Source organism: Columba livia, chromosome 3 (assembly GCF_036013475.1).
Source record: "Columba livia isolate bColLiv1 breed racing homer chromosome 3, bColLiv1.pat.W.v2, whole genome shotgun sequence".
NCBI classification, from domain to species: domain Eukaryota; kingdom Metazoa; phylum Chordata; class Aves; order Columbiformes; family Columbidae; genus Columba; species Columba livia.
Window position 1 is genome coordinate 111672115 of NC_088604.1, and position 19751 is coordinate 111691865.

The 19751-nt window shown below is 35.4% G+C and overlaps 1 protein-coding gene and 1 long non-coding RNA gene across 45 annotated transcripts in view; one reads left to right on the top strand and one right to left on the bottom strand.

Moving 5' to 3' along the window:
- WDPCP (WD repeat containing planar cell polarity effector) overlaps positions 1 to 19751 on the bottom strand; it is a 156617-nt gene that overhangs the window by 82381 nt on the left and 54485 nt on the right. For 40 of the 44 annotated variants that reach the window (XR_010471748.1, XR_002415032.2, XR_002415031.2 and 37 more), the window contains 5 exons: positions 18166 to 18236; positions 17856 to 17915; positions 8456 to 8570; positions 4646 to 4779; positions 83 to 274 (listed from right to left, as the gene is read on the bottom strand). Coding sequence is in view for 38 of the 44 variants with exons in the window: in XM_065059224.1 (XP_064915296.1) it covers positions 83 to 274; positions 4646 to 4779; positions 8456 to 8570; positions 17856 to 17915; positions 18166 to 18236 (572 nt within the window). In the remaining 6 variants the exon portion in view is untranslated. The remainder of the gene's footprint in view (positions 1 to 82; positions 275 to 4645; positions 4780 to 8455; positions 8571 to 17855; positions 17916 to 18165; positions 18237 to 19751) is intronic. The other 4 variants (XM_065059234.1, XM_065059233.1, XM_065059232.1 and 1 more) reach the window with 1 other exon arrangement.
- The window catches only part of LOC135579164 (uncharacterized), a 38723-nt gene that overhangs the window by 10950 nt on the left and 8022 nt on the right, over positions 1 to 19751 (top strand). The gene's annotated exons all lie outside the window — the stretch shown is intronic.

Genomic DNA, 19751 nt, shown 5'->3' on the forward strand with positions numbered 1-19751 from the left:
TACCTGAATATGCATTTTTGTTGAATAGTTATTTCTTTAGCAAATCCAAAAAATCATGTAACAAGAGAGTTCAGCACTTTACCTCCAATTTGCCATGTGCACAGCCTAACAGCAATAGGTTGGCTCTGTCCCTCTCACAGGAAATAGGAGACCAAGGCCATGCTCCATCACTAGTTGCTGACCACCAGCAAATGACCATATCTTGCATACAGTTTATTGCCAGGTGACGTTTCATCCTTCTACCTTCTGGTCCAGGTATAGAAATATAAGAAATCTGATGGAAGAAAAAAATGCAGGAAATATTTGAGGTGACAAATTTGAGGAGCAATTGGGAGCATTTACTTTGGATGTGTGAAAGAGAATGTATATATACACAGAGGTCTGTGTACATATATCTTCATATAGGCTGCCTGTAAATGTAAAAAATATCTCCTCAGACAGAAAAAGACATGCTCACACTTTTATCTATGGGGAGGGGATTGGGAAGGAAAGGAATGTGAGTTAAGAAGGAATTTACTGCAATGACTCCAATCAATACCAAAATGTACAGTCATGGTTGCTTGACAGCATCGACCTACACATAGGATTTAAGCTTAGCCATATTAAATGACAAGTTCTGCAAAGCTGACCAGGGAGCTCAGGCTAGTGTTTAAGACATAATCAAATATTAAATATATTCTACAGCGTTTGAGCAAATATATATCTTTCTTTTTCCTCCCTAAATTAAGGAATCCAGATATAAACATCCGCTTTGCAAGAGAATATGTACTTTTCTGCATAATGTGGATGAGCTACAGCATCATGCGTAAAGTTTTTGCAGCTCTTGAGAATTGCGCCTCTTTCTCAGGAAGGATTTGTGGAATTTATTATTCAAACTCTGTTATTTTGGAGCACGGTTATTTGAAAACATGAGCAGTGCACCATCTGGGTGACACATGCCAAGGAAATATAGATTGCACCGCATTTCTGCTTAAGGAATTAATGGAAGGTTGATAGCTAGGGGAAAAAAAAAAAACTATCTTGCCATTGCTGGTCAGCAATAATCGAACCACTTTCTGGGGATTAAGCGCATGGCTAAGCCTACTGGACCAGACACTAGCAAAGGGCAGGGGGTCTTCTTATCAGAGAAATGCTTCTGGAGCCAGCCTCACTACATGACAGATTGCTTTCATATTCCTGTCTGCAAGGCAACAAAGGATGGCAGTAATGCGATAATGCCAGAGTGCAATGGGTGTTAAGAACCCGTTGCATTTATGTATTGTATTTAGTAAATAATCAGGCTCATCCAAATTGTGATCTCACCACTCAACCAAGGCCATTAAAATCAAGGTTAATGCTTTAATAATCCTTTGCTGTTTTTTATATGGTCAAAAAGAACCCTTTTCTATTTGCATGGTCATAATATTATTGACCTCTTCATCCCCTGAATACACATCAAAAGGAGCTGAAATCAAAGTAATTACCAATGTTGTTCTCTCATGGTAAACATTTAACTCCTTGTACCGTCTCCTCATTCACTAAATTGAAATGGATTAAAAAAAACACAGACAGGAGAAACTTGGGAAAGGTCAATATTTTCAGAATATCCTGTGTTTTACTTGTCAGAATACTCTTTAGAAAGTGTAAAGATAAAACATACATCAAAGTTAACAGGTAGCTGATACTTGAATTAAAGTTAAATTTATTAGGATGGAAAACAGCAAATACTTCCACAGATATTAATTAGTGCTGTAGTGCAGTGTTAACTGTTCACAACAATTTCCTAACAGCCACAAATCTTTTGTAAACCTTTATGTCTCACATTAGACACAGCACTGTCAAACGTGGACTAATGCCACTGAGAAAAGGCAAATGATAACAGTTGTTTTTGTACTTTGCTGGTCTTCAAGACTGTAGTGATTCATATCATAAGTCTTCATTTTTCAAAGTGTAAATAAAACCCAAGGTGGTATCATTTACAAAGGAAAAGGATAGAGAAAGTAATTATTCCATTTAGGTATGTATTGTATAAAAAAACCCCAACTTTTGGATAAATATCAAACTGCAAGGACGAAAGCATGGTTGACTTGTTGTTATTATTAATAGCACTCTGGTGTCCAGTACTTCCTGGTGTTCCCTGCCAGTTTTGCCCACCATGAGGCTGGACAGTGAACAATGTGAAGTTACTTCTATCCAGGTAGCAAAGGAATTACAATGTAAATATGACAGAAATTGAATTCTAGTATTACATATGACTGTAAGCAAGCATTTTCCTCATTGCAGAAATGGAAATTTAAACTTGAATACTATGTACATCTCTCAAGGCTAAACCAAAAGTCAGAGGCAGAGATGAAGGCTACACTCAAATTTCCTGAATCTTCGCTCCATATTTTAATCGCATGGTCGTTTTATACCACTGCAAGCTACCTTTTAATTCAATCTCTCTTGAGAAAAAAAATCAACACTAAGGAACTGTTTTTTCTAAAGTGTGTATTGTTACAAGTTTGCACACTTGCAGTCGAGGACCATCTTTCGTTTCTTTTGTTACTACAGAGAGTGAGACTACTGGTGGCTCTGTCTGTAATCTTTTAGGTTTTGTAAATTTGACTCTAACTCAATGCAGAGAGCTGACATAATATTATTGCAGTAGTGAATAATACTTTCTGGTGGCTAACACCAGTGCAGTTTTGAAGATAATAAAAATTATAGTTAGCTACCTAACTACCAAGCCTCACACAAAAGAACATTCAATTAAAAAATGCAAATGCCTTTTTTTGGCTGGCAAAGAAATAATCCATAATGATTCCCACTGATTTCAAGAGAAAGCAAAGTTAACATTGAACATGGAGGCGTTTCTAGAAGCTCATCTGTGTCAGCAAAGAACTGAACATAACAACCCTATTAAGGAGTATAACAGATATTTCTGGTTTCCTAGGGCAGAGAGTTTTCTATGGATTAGGCTTTCCTTCTTTCCCAAGCAAAAACTAATCATTAGATCCAAAATGTGCCCATCAATACCCAGAATGAAAATATATTTTCTAAACATAAATTAAGCACGGAGCTATGGCCCTCACAATTAAACGATGAAGGCCGTCTTCAGCTCACCACAGCTTTTTCATTAGTTTGGAGCTACTAAAAAAACCCCACACCATACACACACCACACACCACCCTTGCTTTTAAAGCACAATCTTAACAAACGCCATAGGCCAGGCACAAGCACACATCATTTTAAAGTAAACTACGTATCAGCTCAGTTCCTGGTGAACAGTGAACTGTCTCAAATCCACGTTATAGAGGTTGGATCAATCTCGCAAACACAAGTCGTTGCTGAAAAGAGGCCCTGAACTGAAACAGCCTGGAAAATGTATTAGATACTCATCCTAGCAGAAAGTATTTCTACCAAGCAAGTTAAAACATAATATGGCAAAACTTAAATTAAAAACACCCTTAAAAAGCTTGCCTTGCAGATGCAAACTCCTGTATGTGAGGAAGCAAATTACTTAGGAGCTGTCAAGGGGAAAATATTTGCTAGCACAAGATTGTTTTCCTTAACATTTATTCAGTCTGAAATAAATACAAACTCTTCCTTTTGCTTACTACATCTTTCTACCTTTCTTGGGCAAAGGCTTGTCTCTTCTTTGTTCTTGCAGTGAATTGGATGCAGCCCCTTTCCCACTCTGCCTTTTCAAAGTTAATTGCCTTTGGCTGATTATTTTTTCATACTATTGTAGCACCAAGCACTTCCACCTAAGTTCAGACATTGCCCTGATGTCAAAGAGCTTATGGTTGAAATAAGTTATGTCTAAACAGTCCAATCCATCCAAGACATGGTGTAATTCAGCTTGAGATGAGTTGGTTTCTACTGACATCCAAACTGGCCAGTTAAAAGCCAGCTCAGGTATCTCTGGACTACATTTCAGCTACTGCAGTGACTGTGGTATAGACACATCCATATAAAAAGTATATTAATCTTCACTGTGTAAGCAGTGAATTGAGATACAGAGGTACCAAGTTACTTGCCTAAGGTCACACACATAGTTTGTCAGTGGTGAGAAACTCAGCTTCTGTATTTTGAGTCCTAGCTCAGTGCCCTAACTGTAAGACCAACTCTTCCAACAATATGATTACTGTAACTAGAGGGAAAATTAAGATTTCTGCAAAGAATTACAACAGTCTTGGAGCTCAGACAGGTGACTGAATTATCATAACTTCATGAGTTCATGCATATCAGTTGAGCTATAGTAATTGACCATGCGTGTGTTTTTAGCCCATAGCACACAAGAGGTAAAACACATTATCTTAAATATTTTACACTGAGGTTACAGATTTTGCTTGTTAAATGCTGAGAATGTGCAAAGGGTCAGTTACTGCTGCTCAACTGGCACAAGGTAATCTGTTAAGCAAGGGTAACTCAACTGTTTATCTGAGCCGTTAACCTAAATACAGTAGAAAGCTGGATCCCTCCTGGCACACTATATTAACTCATTAACTCAGAATGCCATGTCATTTTTTTTGACTTTTAATAACTGATATTTTTAGAATTTGTGCTTTCTGATCAGTTATATAAAGGTTTGCCATTTACATTTTTATACAGGATCAGTGAGTACCAGTGATTCACAATGTAAAGTTACCAGAGTATTTACAGTTATCATTGACAGCTATACCTTGAAGTCCAAACAAGAGAGTTTTTCCAGTCTTTTGTTTACATCGAGAGAATCCATCTTCTTTGTAAACTGAATAAAGCAGAGTTGGTTATGGTCCTCAAATGACAAGATGATGAAATTGTCTGTAAGAATAGCTGAAAAACAAATAAATATTGTCACTACTGTAATACCTATTTCTAGTAACAAAATAAATTACTGAACCCTTCACTGAGACATTACAAAACTCAATTTTTTCAAGACAGTGTCTTAAATATTACACTGAAGCCTCTGTAATCTCCTAAAGGACATCAATGTGACATCCTGCCAGGACCTTCTTGGAAATGAGAAATAAAGCCTAGGGAGTACTCTGATTACATAAACCTGAATAAATTCTCTCATATCAAGTTACCACTACATTCAAAGATATGTTTTATGCTCGTCCACATTCATTTTCATCTTGGTTCAGCCTTCAATTTTTTTTTTTTTTCTTATGGTAACATCCACTGGTATTTCAGAAATGCACCTAATACAGCACGCCTTGTGTTAAGGATGATAAATGCAAAGTAGTACTTGAGGTGTATCTGGTATTTTGACACTGTAAGATTCCAGGTGCTGCTGCAGACACCAAGGAAGCCATTACATAGAGGATTATGCTTTAGAGGCTTTCTGAATTTGTTGAAAGCTCCACAAAGTACCCAAACAATATGGGTAACCAAGATGGAAACGACTTCCTTGGAGTCTGGAGAAGTGCAGTGGAATCCCTGCTGTTATCATAAGATGGTGCTAGACAAAAATAGTCCAGTATAAAATTGGTTAACTAATTTGACATTGAAAATTAACTAGACAATAGCATCTAGGACCTTTCCCAACTGTTATCCAGTTATTCGAGCAGTGCTCACTTTTAAAGAGATGTCTGAGAATGAAGTGATTCATTAGGGTAACCAGTACCAGATCACTGAGGAATTGTTAATGAGAATCAGGTTTAAAGTTAGGCTAGCAAGCTATTTTCAGAAATCAAACTCAGGAGCCTCTGCTAAAAGGAAAATGCCAAGTAAACAAGAACTGGATTAAAAACAAACAAACAAACAAACAAAAAAACGCCTGAAAAACATGCTCCGCTCTCCCTACCCTCCCCCGCCATTTGTGACTAATATCCTAGATTCTTTAATGCATTTTATATATCCATAAGTAGATTGACAGTTCAGTCTTACATACAAGCAGTGAAAACTGGCTACTCAGCTGTGCATTGCTTTTGTTTTGATTTACAACCAGTTTCATTTTCCAGTAGTCATGTACTGGCACAGCTCTGAAGTATCTGGTATGCAAATGCTGAAGGGTAAGGTTTAAAGCCAAATAATTACCTTTGAAACATAAATATAACACTAGCTTTTAAAAAAAAAAAAAAAGAAATGGTGATAAAGTATGGTGAGTTAGAAGCTACAGCCAAGATCCTAAACACACATGAAAATTCAAAGCCACTGAGTGTGGTACCATCAATATGTACACAGTTAAAATATTTTGTTATCCTCACAGACATAGTTTCCATTAAAGATGACCTATAGCACATCTCAGATGCTTGTGAAATTTTGGTTGAAGGCAGGAAAGAGGGATTCAAAGACCCTCAGACAGGTGTGAACAAGACTAGCAGTGCCTCAATTTTCAGTATCCATGGTTGTCTGGGGGAGGAGTGGAGACCAGATTGACATGGACACAACTGTGGGCACAGTAAGACCATTATTCTGGGTGGACTCATATGCTGCAGAATCTGACTACCCTAAAAAGGCAGGTAGTGCTGTTAATATTCTATACACTAGTACTGTAAGACTTCAGTGCCACAAATAATTTAAAAAATGAGAAATACTGTTTTCTTTCTGAAAGAAATGCTTCTCTTTTTTCTAATCAAATTTATATTTTTATTTAGCTTATAAATAATAAAAATCAGGAGGACGTCACTAGTGGCTGGAGAATTATACATGGAATCTTAATTCTGTATTTTATGCACAAAATCTGACCTTTATTCGAAATGTTAAGAGGGTGTGCTACTCTGAGTTAGAATTACAACATTTAATAAGTAATTTTAGCAGAGGTAATCTTATCAATTTCTACATATACACAATTGTTAAAATAAGAACTATTATTTTTATAGAGACTTCTTGTATTAAATATCAAATTTATTTTGGCCAAATTTATAATTATAATCCTAATTCCAAACTAGATTTGGAAAGACATGCAATTATGTTGGATTAAAATTAATTTATTCTAGGCCAATGTTATGTCATGGTTCTCACGTAAGGTAGTTCAGCACAAAAATGTGTATATTGAACACTATTTGTGCGAGTAATAAAAGTATCTTATTTTGTTGTTCCTGAAAAAAAACCCACCATATTGCAATGACATGCATTGTGGGTTTTGCTTTGATTGAAAAGAAGCAGTCCTCTTTCACCTTCAGACATGGATATTACCAAATATGAAATTTTTGAATACGTGAAAATAAGGACAAACCATTATATAACACTATTTATAGCAGTTTAAGTGGTGTAACTGTAGGAAAACATATTGGTTGCTACATTATTGCTTTAGTTGTAAGCTTTTGTAGTTAGCAGTATTTTTTAAAATTGTATTTCTATGACATATTAAGCTAATGTAAGGCAATATATGTATAATTTCACTATATCTATATATATATTTAAGAGAGCATTCTAAAAAAATTCTACAAACAACTTCAATTTGGGTATAACCTTAGCTTCCATGCTTTCCTACTTTTTGTCACTTGAAAGTATGAAATCCTCTCTCTGGAGCAAAGGGCAGAAAAATCTGAGATGGAATTAGTAATCTAATAACTTAAGTGAGGAGTGAAAAAAAGGAGTCAGGACATTAAATGTGTTTTATACTCTGTGTAATTGGTTGATAAAAAATGAGGTTATGGTGTTTTTGTTTTATACTGAAGATTCTAGTAACATAGTTATATTAACATTATTTTTCAAGAGTAAACTACAATATACCAATAAGAAAAGATCAGAGAGACACAGTATTGCAGCTTTCTTGAACAACCAGGTCAATATTCAATAGATGCCTGGGTATGGAAGAAAATAAATCATTAAAGATCAAAGCTAAATCTAGTAGATATTCTGGCTAAAAGGATGTAATTTGTTCTACATTTTAAGAATTTGGAATATAACGCATATGTAATCTGGCTTGCTCCAAAATGCCATGTTCTTGATCATGCAGATGCCAAAATACTGACACCTGTTTGGGTTCTCAGTGGAGCTCATTAGAGACACATTGAATATACTATAGCCGTACTATAAAGCTGTTGAAAACTGGTACATTTTCATAAGTTTTCTTCTGCATTAAACAAAACATCATTTTTAGGAGCCACTAGTTAATAACAGTAGTGAGATTTTTGGAAATCTAGAAACTAAATCAGAACACACTCCATGTAAAAAATGTTATTCAGCCTTTTCTAGTAAGTACATATTTTAATAATAACTATCCCATGTAATTAATAAGTTGGCTCATGTTTGGTTCTGTCTCATTTTTCCCACTTAAGAAAAAAACCCCTGCAAGTTCAAATGGCATGTTCACAGTGATTAAAATGTGCAAGAAACTGAATTTTAGAAACCCATTCAGTATTTGACAAGCCTGAAAACTTTGATGTTAAATATTATTCTTAAAGTGTTCTTAGTCCTGAGGGTTGTAACTATGGCTTTACATGCAATTACTTGTTGTGTTTGCAAGTCCCCAGTGGCAATAATTAGTCTACCTGTTGACATACTGTTTCTGTACCCTATTGTTAATGTAGGCAATTGATTTGCACGTGGGTGTAATTACCATCACTGATGGTGTCGGAGATGAGCTTCCCCACCAGGGTCCTGTCAATCACCACTTTCTCCAGCTGCGGCCCAGAAAGACTTAGGGACACCAATATACCTGAGTGAAAGAGGAGCTAAATCCAAATAACGAGAAAACAAGACATCAAGAATCATTAATAAAGTGAAATGTTCTAAGGTACATATTAGCAGCTGTCCATTATGCAGTTATCTAATTTTCAAAATTACAAAAAAGACTTATTGTTGATGACTTATAATGACTTTGAAAGCTTTTTCAACGAAAAGGAGAGGTGTAACACGACACTGAATTATATAGGTACAAGAACTGCAATTGTTGAACACTTGAAGAACATGTGTGCTAAGTCCCCAAATGTTGTAGAAAATGTACTGAATTAGTTTGTTACAAAACAAATGACATTTTTGTCTAGAATGAGTAAAGGGATGATGCCAATCACTCTCTCACCCATGGACCTGATTTTTCCTGCATAAAATAACTGCATAGCCTGCACGAAAAAACATATAAAGTTGGGCTTCATGTAATTTTATATTATTATCACAGATTAAAGCTATCACCTTTTTACTATTCTTGTTATTTCTGACCATTCGTTTATCGTTTAACTTAAATAATGGTGGCCTACTGCAATGATAGCTGTGGGCTCTTAAAACCAGGTACTCCTTGGCACAAAGTTATAGACATCTCTCTTGGAAAGAAGGAATTAAAACCACTGGACAGAATATTCAGAGGGTTATTTCAGAGTTAACTGAATGTTTTTGCCTAATTAGTCTCAATTAAATGATACATATAGTCTTGAAGACTAAATCACAGTCCTTATCTGCTCCTTCTGACGCCATATCTTGTATGAGAGAGAGAATGCTCAGTGGAAGGAGTTATGAAAACCATTTCTTTTTGCATAATTACACCATTAAACTTAGTCATTTTCTAGATGCTACTATTACAGAAAAGAAATTCAGAAAGTAAACCCCCTAAAATTTCTTGCTCCATTGTGAATTGACCTCACTTTACCAAGTTACTCCAGTAGCAGGAGTACATGAAAAGAGTTATTAGAGAGATAATTTTTTTCTTAATAACATGGTAAACAATAGTCAGGGTTTAAAAAGAAAAAAAATCTGACCATAGGAATTGTTTAACTCATTGCCAAAATGGTTTCTACAAAGACCTTGAGGTAAAAACAGTGAAAACATCACCACTGTGACTTTGATCTTCACTTGCATTTCTGAAAACACAAGGGTATTTTCATTCATCTTCCAGTGCCACCTCTGATCCTGCAAGTTGCTAGACTAGATGACCTTGGTGTATAAGTTAAAGTTTCAAACCAAATCTCATTCCTGCCACATGGCAGCAGTTCTGAAGGACTCATTCTGGCAGTCAGGTTCATCTTCTTCTCATCAGTAAAAAATAAAAATCATCACTCATTCAGCAGAGGCTGTATCAGCCCTAAACTTGCTGCAGTGGGTTGGACCAGATGATCTCCAGAGGTCCCTTCCAGCCCCAACCATTCTGTGGTTCTGTGAACGACCTTTTCTGCCAAAGGAACCTTCAGTGGAAAGACCAGTGCAGAAACAGAGGGCTCAGCAAAGGAAAGAAACCTGGGACTCCAGTTCTTTCTTCTACCTAACAGCAGATTTTTAAAGAAATCTCTGTGCTTTTAAAAAACTTACTACTAGAGAAATACTTGCTCTTGTAGTAGAATTTGGCATAAAAGTATCTTTTTTATTTATACCAAAGCTGTGAGACAAACATCATTGCAATACACTTTTTTAGTACAACACACTGGTACATAAACAGCAGGTAAATTTCCTTGCAGTGAGATCTACTCTATTGTATAATAAAAAAAAAAGTGCTGGGGACAGGAGCGGAGTGATCTAATTGGGCTTGCCTCTTGTGCAATGCTCTGCTCTCGATAATTTAGCTATGAAAATTCTCGGTTATACATATTTTGCTATATTACTATAGCTCTGTGCTCTCTGTAGCAAAGAACGGGACAAGCATATTTAAAATAAATTACCTTCTTGCCCTGACTAATATCTTTAACGAATATTTTTCCAAACTATCTTCCCATCAATTCACAAGGGTTCAAAAAGAAACTCTACTGATGTCCAAAATAAAAAATACCTGTGATGTTAATTTATTAAGAGCCAATTATCATCTCCTATCTTGCCAAAGTCTAACCAAGCATTCGTTTGATAAATATATATAGCCAATGTTTCAATATTCCCTGTCATGACAGATGTCCTTTAAGATTTTGTCCTAGTAAAAATGTTAGACACAGTTACACAGTTACACTTGCACAGCTTTTATTACAATCTTTCGAAACTTCAATTTATCCTTATGTTGAAGTTAGATTAGATAAAATCACAATTTATTTCCAACTTGATAATGTTAAGTCCAGCAAGGTCTGACTACAGTTAGCTATAATTGTCCGAAGAACCTAGTTGAACAAGTGAGGATTGAAACCCAGAAGTTGATGAACTATGATGCAAGCAATGATCAAGGAAAATTACATAAATACTCTAGAAAGATCAGTTCTAAATTCAGCCTGCCACAAAAGAGTAAAACACTCCAAATCCTTCAGTGTTATGTACCACCAAGAATCACAGAATCATTTTGGTTGGAAGAGACCCATAAGATCATTGATTGCAACCATGATCTATCTCTAGCACTAAACCATGTCCCTAAGAACCTTATCTACACGTCTTTTAAACACCTCCACTTCCCTGGGCAAAGAGAGCTGGTGCAGTCATATAAATAAACTCTTGGACTTGTGTCTTCCACAATGCCTTTGCTTGGGAGTTAAGTTATCCCCTTGGAAAAAGTTACTGTCATGGTAGGTTGCTCCCGCACTTCCTTGCCATCCTGGAGTTAACCTGGGAGAATACGCTAAGTGAATCAGAAGTCTGTTTGTAGTCTCTAGGTTTACCCGACAGAGTAGGGATATATACCACCCATCCAGGCAAAGAGAGGCAAAACACAGAGAAAAAGGTGTTTTCATCTGTAGATGGTCAGTGACCTTGAATGACTGCATTACTGAATGCAGCCACATGCTTGTCCCTCTGCTGACATCTAATATGTCCATCCAATATGCTATCTAGAGACATGCTTGCCAACTCCTGGATTGAGAGCAACAAATAAGGATTCTTTAACTCTTAGATGTTTTGGGGTGTAAATTCACTTCATGCCTATATGTTAATTTCCTGGTAATGACATAAATCACACCTCTTACAGAGCTAGAATAGAAATCTATCAAAACTGCTCCAGTGTATGATGACACTTATATAAATATAAAATATTGTGCCAATGGGCGTGCTTTGCTTTACATCTATGAAACTAGTCATTAAACCAATGCTATGTATTTCCAACATTGCATAAAATCTCTCCATGCTACCAGTATGGCACAACAGTAGGTAAAAATAATATTTCCATGGCTTTTATTGTTTCTTCCATTGTGCTCCCTCCTTCTTTATTTTTACAGCAAAACATTCCCATTATTCTCCACAGAAGTTTGAGATATTTAGACAAAACTTAATTTTTAATTTAACAAATTTTTGATATAATAACTTACCGTGGTTGACAATATACTTGTGCTCCACAGGTTTAAGTCCTTACCTCTAGGAAATCTAGAGTCTAAATTTAAAAAATAAATCAAAGACCTTACACACTATATGGCCATGTAAGGTCAGTACTTGTCCCACCTCTCTTTAAAAATCCTTTGGATTAGAAGGAGGTCTTTTTTTTTTTTTTTAAATACTTCTTAAAAGTTTACCATTAAATACAAGCAGGTATCTATATAAAGCAGGGAAGTGGTGAAGTCACCTCCCTGGAGGTATTTAAAAGACATGTAGATGTGGTGCTTAGGGATGTGGTTTAGTGCTGGACTTGGCAGTGTTACTTAAACCATTGGACTTGATGATCTTAAGGGTCTTTTCCAACCAAAATGATTTCATGGATTTTATGATTCTGTATTTTATTTCATCAAAAATATTCTGTAAAAGAGAAAATATTTATGTGCTCAAACTGAAACTTCACTATTTCAGTTCCTTACTCACTGTGTAGTCTATGCAGATTGTTATATGCTAATAAGATTTAGGTGCTGTTATACATAAGCTTGCATAGTTAAGATCGTATGGATGGTAGATGGGAGACGTCCAATCATAAGCATGAATGAATATAAAGCAAATGGGGAAGATTGCAAACTTGGCTTGAACACAGATACACAGTGATACAACACCAAAAAGTACTGCTCAAGGGAATTGCCCATCATTGCTAAAGAATAAAATCAAACATAAGTGGCATTATTTACACAAGGCACAAAGTCATTCCATCTAACAGGTATCAAATTAGGGAAAGAAGCTCACAATAATGAAACACATCACAAATTTTTTAGAGTGAAGTACCGCAATGTGAAAAATAGAAACAAGAAGAGCCATTTCTACAGATTTAACAGTCTGAAGGTGTTCCTAAACAAAATATGAAAGCATGACTTCATACCTATTGGAAGAGTAGGCATAGGCTTCATACCTGAACAGAGCCCAAGTAAAATGTTTGGGCATCTGGTCTACATGCTGGGAAGGAAGTGCCACTTAATTTCTGTGTTACTGAGGAGTTGACTGTGAAGACTTTGACAGAAGGAATTATGCAATTTGTGTGCCAATGGTTCTTCAATGAGCAAGACAGACATAAGAAGGAGCAGAAGATAATCAGGGGAAGAACTTAGCCCTTTTCTTCCCCAACCAAAAAGTGCTTCAATATGTATTTGAATTACTTTTTGTTAAGCAAAGGACTTAAGTACAGGTTCAAGACTTATGGACATTGGTAGAACTTAAGCACGCACTTCAGTGGATTCCTTTATCCTCAGCAGCCTTAGCCCTTGACTCCTCATTCATGTAGCTTAGCTCCTTATCAGCCCTTCTACCTAAAAAGACACCTGCAGAGCAAAGCCAGGATTTGCTTCTATCTGATAAAAATTGGGAGACATGGAAAAAATGCCTGTAAAAAAAAAAACATTGCTGCAAACTGTTTTCCCTTACAGAGCCCAGCTGACAAAGGAATATGCAAAAGGAGAAGGGAATTGCAAAGCATTTCTTGTTCAAGCAGGTTCGTAGGGTTTTTCCCCACCTCTTCATTTCAGATTGCTTTCTTAGCCGCCCTACCATAATTACTCTGTTGCATGCCTTATTACAGATGAAGTTATTGTTGTTACATGTTACTGTTTCACAATAATCAATGCATTTGTACTTCGAGCTCCAAATCTCTAAAACCACAAAACACATTAATGGCTGTGATCAAAAGCAACCAAAAGAATTTAATATGAGGGCAGTGTTCCTCATAGTAACTGGTGATGGGTACTAGCTTCTTATGTATTCCAGTCAGAATGTCCTGCTTTCGATATCAGATGTGCTACTGTACATCACCATGTCTTGCTAAATCAGTTTGCTTATGGGCATTGTAGATGATATTACAAGCCATGTCAGCAAATATTGCTGAGCATCTCAATTCAGAATCCAGTTCTAAGTATGTCAATGATGGTAACATAAAAAGCACTCATACACACACATAAACTGCAACACAAATAAAATTAAATCAAATAAAAGTAATTTAGCAAAGAATATGTGCATCTTTTTCATTAGCAGTAACTGATACGATTCACAGCTAGTGCTTGGGTTTCATACAATAAAATGATTCTGTTTTGGCATGTGCTTAATTCCACATTGTAATACAAATGTAAAACTAAAAGAAATTGGAAATCAAATGTTTTGGCTAGATATCGTTAACATTTACTACCTTGCATTGTAAAACCAAAACTGAACCAATGGCATAATTTCATAGAACTGATTTCATGATTTTGTGGTAAAACTTAAAAGCATTCCAAAGAAGTAGAGAAGGAGACCAAGAGGAAGCCAGAGCTGGGTAAACTCAACAATACTGATAAAATTAATTCCTTAGATTAATACTCCTTGGCAGGGAAAACGAAGGAGTGAATTGCTTATTTAATTATTAATAATACAGTGCCATGTCATTGTAAAGACTTCTTGTCTTTTTTTTTTTTTTTCTGTCATCTTTCTTTTCTTTGACATCAACTGAAGATTACAGGATTATTTCAGCAACTCATCACAGGTCAAAGTTGCGGTTCAGAAGTACCATACACAAATGGTGTGCACTCAGAATGTATTGGAACAAGTAGGAACAGACCTAAAGAAAAGACCTCAGTCCTTTAGGGCTCAACTAAAGCTCTTTTAAATAGGAGAGCAAGCTCTGTGACAAAAATCACTGTACAGTTAGGTTATGTTTACATGAACTGACACATCACCTATTTCAGAAGCTCTAAGCAGTACTAGAATGTATACTTAAGACTGCAAAAATAAAGGTCAATGGATTTTCTTTTTGGCAATGGACAAGGAAGTAAATAGGAAACTTTTAATGCACTGATTGTGTACATATATATATATATATATATATACATATAAAGTAATAGGAGAAATTCTCATGCATGAAATTAAACATCAAGGTAGAAAGCTGGGCCAGCATTATAGTAGTTCCAGACAAGCTCGTATAGAAGAGCTAATTTTGAGAAATACATTCATACAACGGACAAGATAATCTGCATGCAAACTAAACATGATTTTTCACTGAGGCATATGCATGAAATCTAATTGGTCATTTGCACACAAACAGGTAACATAACAGCACATTTATTTTTAGCTGATGCATGTTTAAATTTATAGTCCCAATTTTTTTGTCTGTGGGATAGTTAGAAGCTGGAGGAAGAAGAAGTGAGGGATTAGGAGTTGTGAAGTTCAGGTTCCAGAAGCCACACTAGCAGCAATCCTATGCCTGTTTTTCACATAATCTGAGGGAAATCATACTACATTTTAAATGTCAGCCTTGTTATCATTGTATCATCTTTCAGATTTTTTTTCGATTTGTTCTGTCTTGTTAAAGGTAAGACAGCCATTGAGTTTTTGGATAGCACATTGTTATTACAACACAAAGGGAACTCTTCCTGGTTCAGCTAAAGGTATGGCAGATGCAAATACATGCAACATTTATTGGAAAACATGATGGCTGTTGAGTTAAACATTTTAATTTGTATAATGAATTTATGACATTGTATTGCTATGAAAAAACAAAGACCTAATATACTTAAACCATATACTCGGATTTAGCCCAAATCATTGAAATTATGACGGTCAGGGTAATTCACTACATGCTTTCCATGTTGTTTGTCTGACATGTTGCTTTCTATTACACTTGAAAGTTAATGCAAACATGGACTCTTCTTTTTCCACTAGCAGCTGCTCTGGTAGCCATCCAAAATAGAACATGAATACAGTAGTGCTATGACATAGATCACATCATTATGCAATAAGCACTTTCTGCTGAAACAGTGAACTAATTTTCTACTCAGAAGTAAAAAAATAAATGTACAACATCTTTTGCAGAAGCTTCAGAACATTTGTATCCAAAAAGGAGGGTTCAGATATTCCTGCAAAATGGTCAAAGATAGATGAGCACCAGAAAAACAAACATAGAAATTGATAGAAGACAGCTTTTCTGTTCTAGACTCTCTCAAATTATTCATTTTTCCTGGTTTATTTTCATTTGTTGGAGAGCTTATATTTTCAGAAAGACGGAAAGTGGAATATCACAATTGTTCTAGCAGAGTATTCTAAACCCTGTTGCAGACTTCAATTATCAGCCATTATTATATAAAAAACACACTTTTTTTTTTGTGATTGAGAAACCAAAATCAGAATTTAAGGACAGAAAAATAACTGTGATTTTTATTATAACTTTAACTCTGGCTATGTCATAAGCTATACTGTCACTTATACTCTGGCTACACAAGCCATCTAAAAAACCTTAAAAAAGCTCCCCCTTTACATGATTCAATCCAATATAGAGCCAAACCTAACATACTAAGATAAAAATATCCCCCTCTTCCCTTTCTCATCTTGTACAAGAAATAAATAAAACTGTATTTGTCTCCTTTTTCTAATGTAAGCCTGAAACTACTTAGAGGATTCTAAGTAAAAAAGAGTTTTATACAGAATTGATAATCAGCCAAAGGTGTTACATTATAAAGGCAGGACGATCAAATTTTGGCAAGGAGTTCGCTGTTCCAAAGTATGTATTGGTAAGGAATGCCAGTGGATGCAGACAGATGGGAAGGGAATGAAAATGTCACAAGAAGAATGGACAAGGAAAGCAAATGGAGACAGAAAACTGTGCAGCAGATGAATACACTCATGGCTAACTGACTCAGTATTTCTTAACCAAATTCCTTTCCTAATTACAACAATAATAACAGGAAAAAAATAGTCCTCTAAATTAGCATACAATTAATGTTTAAATCAGTTCCAGATGATTAACATTCACAGATACATACTATGTAATCTGTACAAGAATTATATATATTTACTAGCGATAATATTTGATAACTAAATGTATTATCTTATTGATACAAAAAGACTATATACTATTTGGCATGTCAGGTATTCAAAAGTTTTGCTATTCTTAAAGACACTTCTGGAATTTCAGCTGTGTAATGTTCTAATATTCAATACTCATCCTGCTGACACACATTTGGAACTACTTGAATTAAAAGAAAAAAAAAGTAAACTAAAAAAGCGTGACAGAACACAAAATTTCTTCTTAGAAACAGTATTAGTAATATTTAAAAGTATTCCCCATGCCAAAGCAACTTCAAATATGATGCACATTCCTAACAAATAATGAAGACTGAAGAAACTTATAAAATACGTTACATATGTTTTTCAGAACAAGCTCGTTATTAAGGAGATAGACCATGTTCATGTTCAGATCTCCGACTTACCCTACTGTTCTCTGTTGTAGGGTGTGAAAAGCTGTTTCTTGTATACAATATGTCAAATTTACATAGACAGAGGACATACTTACATGAGTGTCACATGTCACAGTATATTTTGTTCCACAACTTGATTAAGTATTTAGTTGGTTTCGAGTTATAGCTTCCCTCCCATATTACACAAGCACAAAGTAAAAAGATTTGTGACAGACACATAAATAATTAAGATACAAAAATTAAAAAATATTTTAACTGCTCCCTTAGCATGCTATTTTGAAGTACAGAATACCTTCATTTTCCCCAAATAATAATAATATCTCAGAGTCAGGGTCCTTTAAATTTAATTTTTCTTGTTGATAAGAAACAGATTATTGTTTTGTAGCATCTATTTCAGGTTAGACATTTAAATAAACACAACCTGGGTAATAAGAGCCCACACATTAAAAAAACCCAATGATTTTCTGTGTTAGTTAACATTTTAACACTATTGCATCAATCACTGAATGGCTGTTCAGCTCCACTGGCTGAACATTGCAAGAACTTGTCAAAACATTTTACCTGACAGATATGTTTGCTCTTCCATTTGCTCAGCATACATTGACTGCTTTGCATTAAGTCCTAAAGGACAACAGAAAACAGAGAGTGGAGTTGGCAGTACACATTGTCACTATTGGTTAACATACTTCTGATTTTCAAGTTCATAGATGAAGCATGCCACACAAAGATGTAGCTGTTTTGGAACAGCTCGCCAGACAAAAGCACATTTATCATCACTGGGAGAGTTGGATCTTTATGAAAATTAAAGCTGTTGAAAGAGGTTTGAAAACCGGATTATATGTTGCTGTACTTGAAACTTTCTGAAACATACCTCTACCTCCTTGAGTGTCTCTCGTAGTTTGTCTGGTCGCTTGTTTTTCAGTATCCAAGGATAATCTCGAACTGGCAAATAAAAGTAAAAAAAAAAAACAACCCACAAACACAGAAATGTGCATATATAGGCAACTGTGTGTACTTATATGTATATATATGCATGTATGTAGAAATATATATTTATGTAATTAAAAAGTTCTTCAAGGTGAGCTTCCTTTTCCACGGAAACACAAAACTAAGGTTTCTAGGAGTTACCTTAAACGTAAAACTTACCTATAACTGGAATGAAATGGCTATGGTTTCTATTGGTTTGTATCACCGAATTATATCCTTTAGAAAAGCTCTGTCACAGGAACAATTAGCAGGAAATATCCACACTGACCATGATTCACCATGGCAATTGTGTACAAAGCTCTCAGGATGTAACATCTTACTCAGCTGCTAAGCACTTGCAATGAGAAAGCGTCTCACATTCAGTATGTAACCTCGGATTCAAGTTATTAAATCCTAAACAGATACTATTCTTTTCAACTAGCATTCATTGCCTGATTTCAAAATGCAGGCACTAATGTGTTTGCAAAATATATATACATGGATGTATGCATATATAGAGATATTAACAGGTAATTGTGAACAAAATAACTTATCAGGTACAGTTTTTTTTAGGATTTGTTCTTGAAAATTCTGTCTGAAGAATATGCCAAGGCAAGCAAACAAGAAACTGCATGATTGCTATAGTCCTTAATCAAATTTATTAACATTTAGCAAACTATCATGAAAATTCTGGCCTAATACATTAATCCTTAATGAGGATGCAAAGCTTCCTCTGGAGTTGCTAGTAATTGACTTGTTGCATGGCTGAGAATCAGGCCCCCATAATTTGTGAGATTTCATAATTTAAAAGTGAGCAGCTTTTTGTTCATAAGCATACAATAAAAACCATGAGAAACTAGAACACATTATCTTTTCAGAATCTAGCCTATTTAAAGGAAATCTGATGAAAAGTTTTAAGCTCCAAGCTGTCAGTTTGTATGCCAACTTCCAGACTAAATGACTTAACAGTTGTGTTTAAACCTCCCTGCAAAAAGGAGCTTACAATAGAAGTGCTATAGAGTGAAAAAATGAAGGATTTCCTATATCAACAAAAAAGCACACCAACATACAACTTCTCTTTGTATTTTATTGGACAGAAGCCAGTGTTGGTGGAACTGTTATGATAATATTAATTAGGCATGTAAGATCACATTTTCAATGGGCGCCTTCATTAATACACATATGAAAAATGGGAAATTGCCTGTACAGTCACCAAACTACGCATAACAAATCAGTAGCTGTGAACAAAGTTACCCAGTGCTCTTCTTCAAGAAATCTGCTATACCGTGCCTTGTGCCTAGGCCAACCCTATATTTATAGCAACAAGGTACAGCAGCTTGTGCTACTTTTGCATATCACACAAATAAAACATAACAACTGGGGCTTCTGTATAACGGGGTTTACCTGGGTCTGTTTCTCTTTACATAGGCAGTGCCTGTAAAATAATGCTGCCCACAGCACAAGGTACAGAAATCCATTATGTTCCTCCCT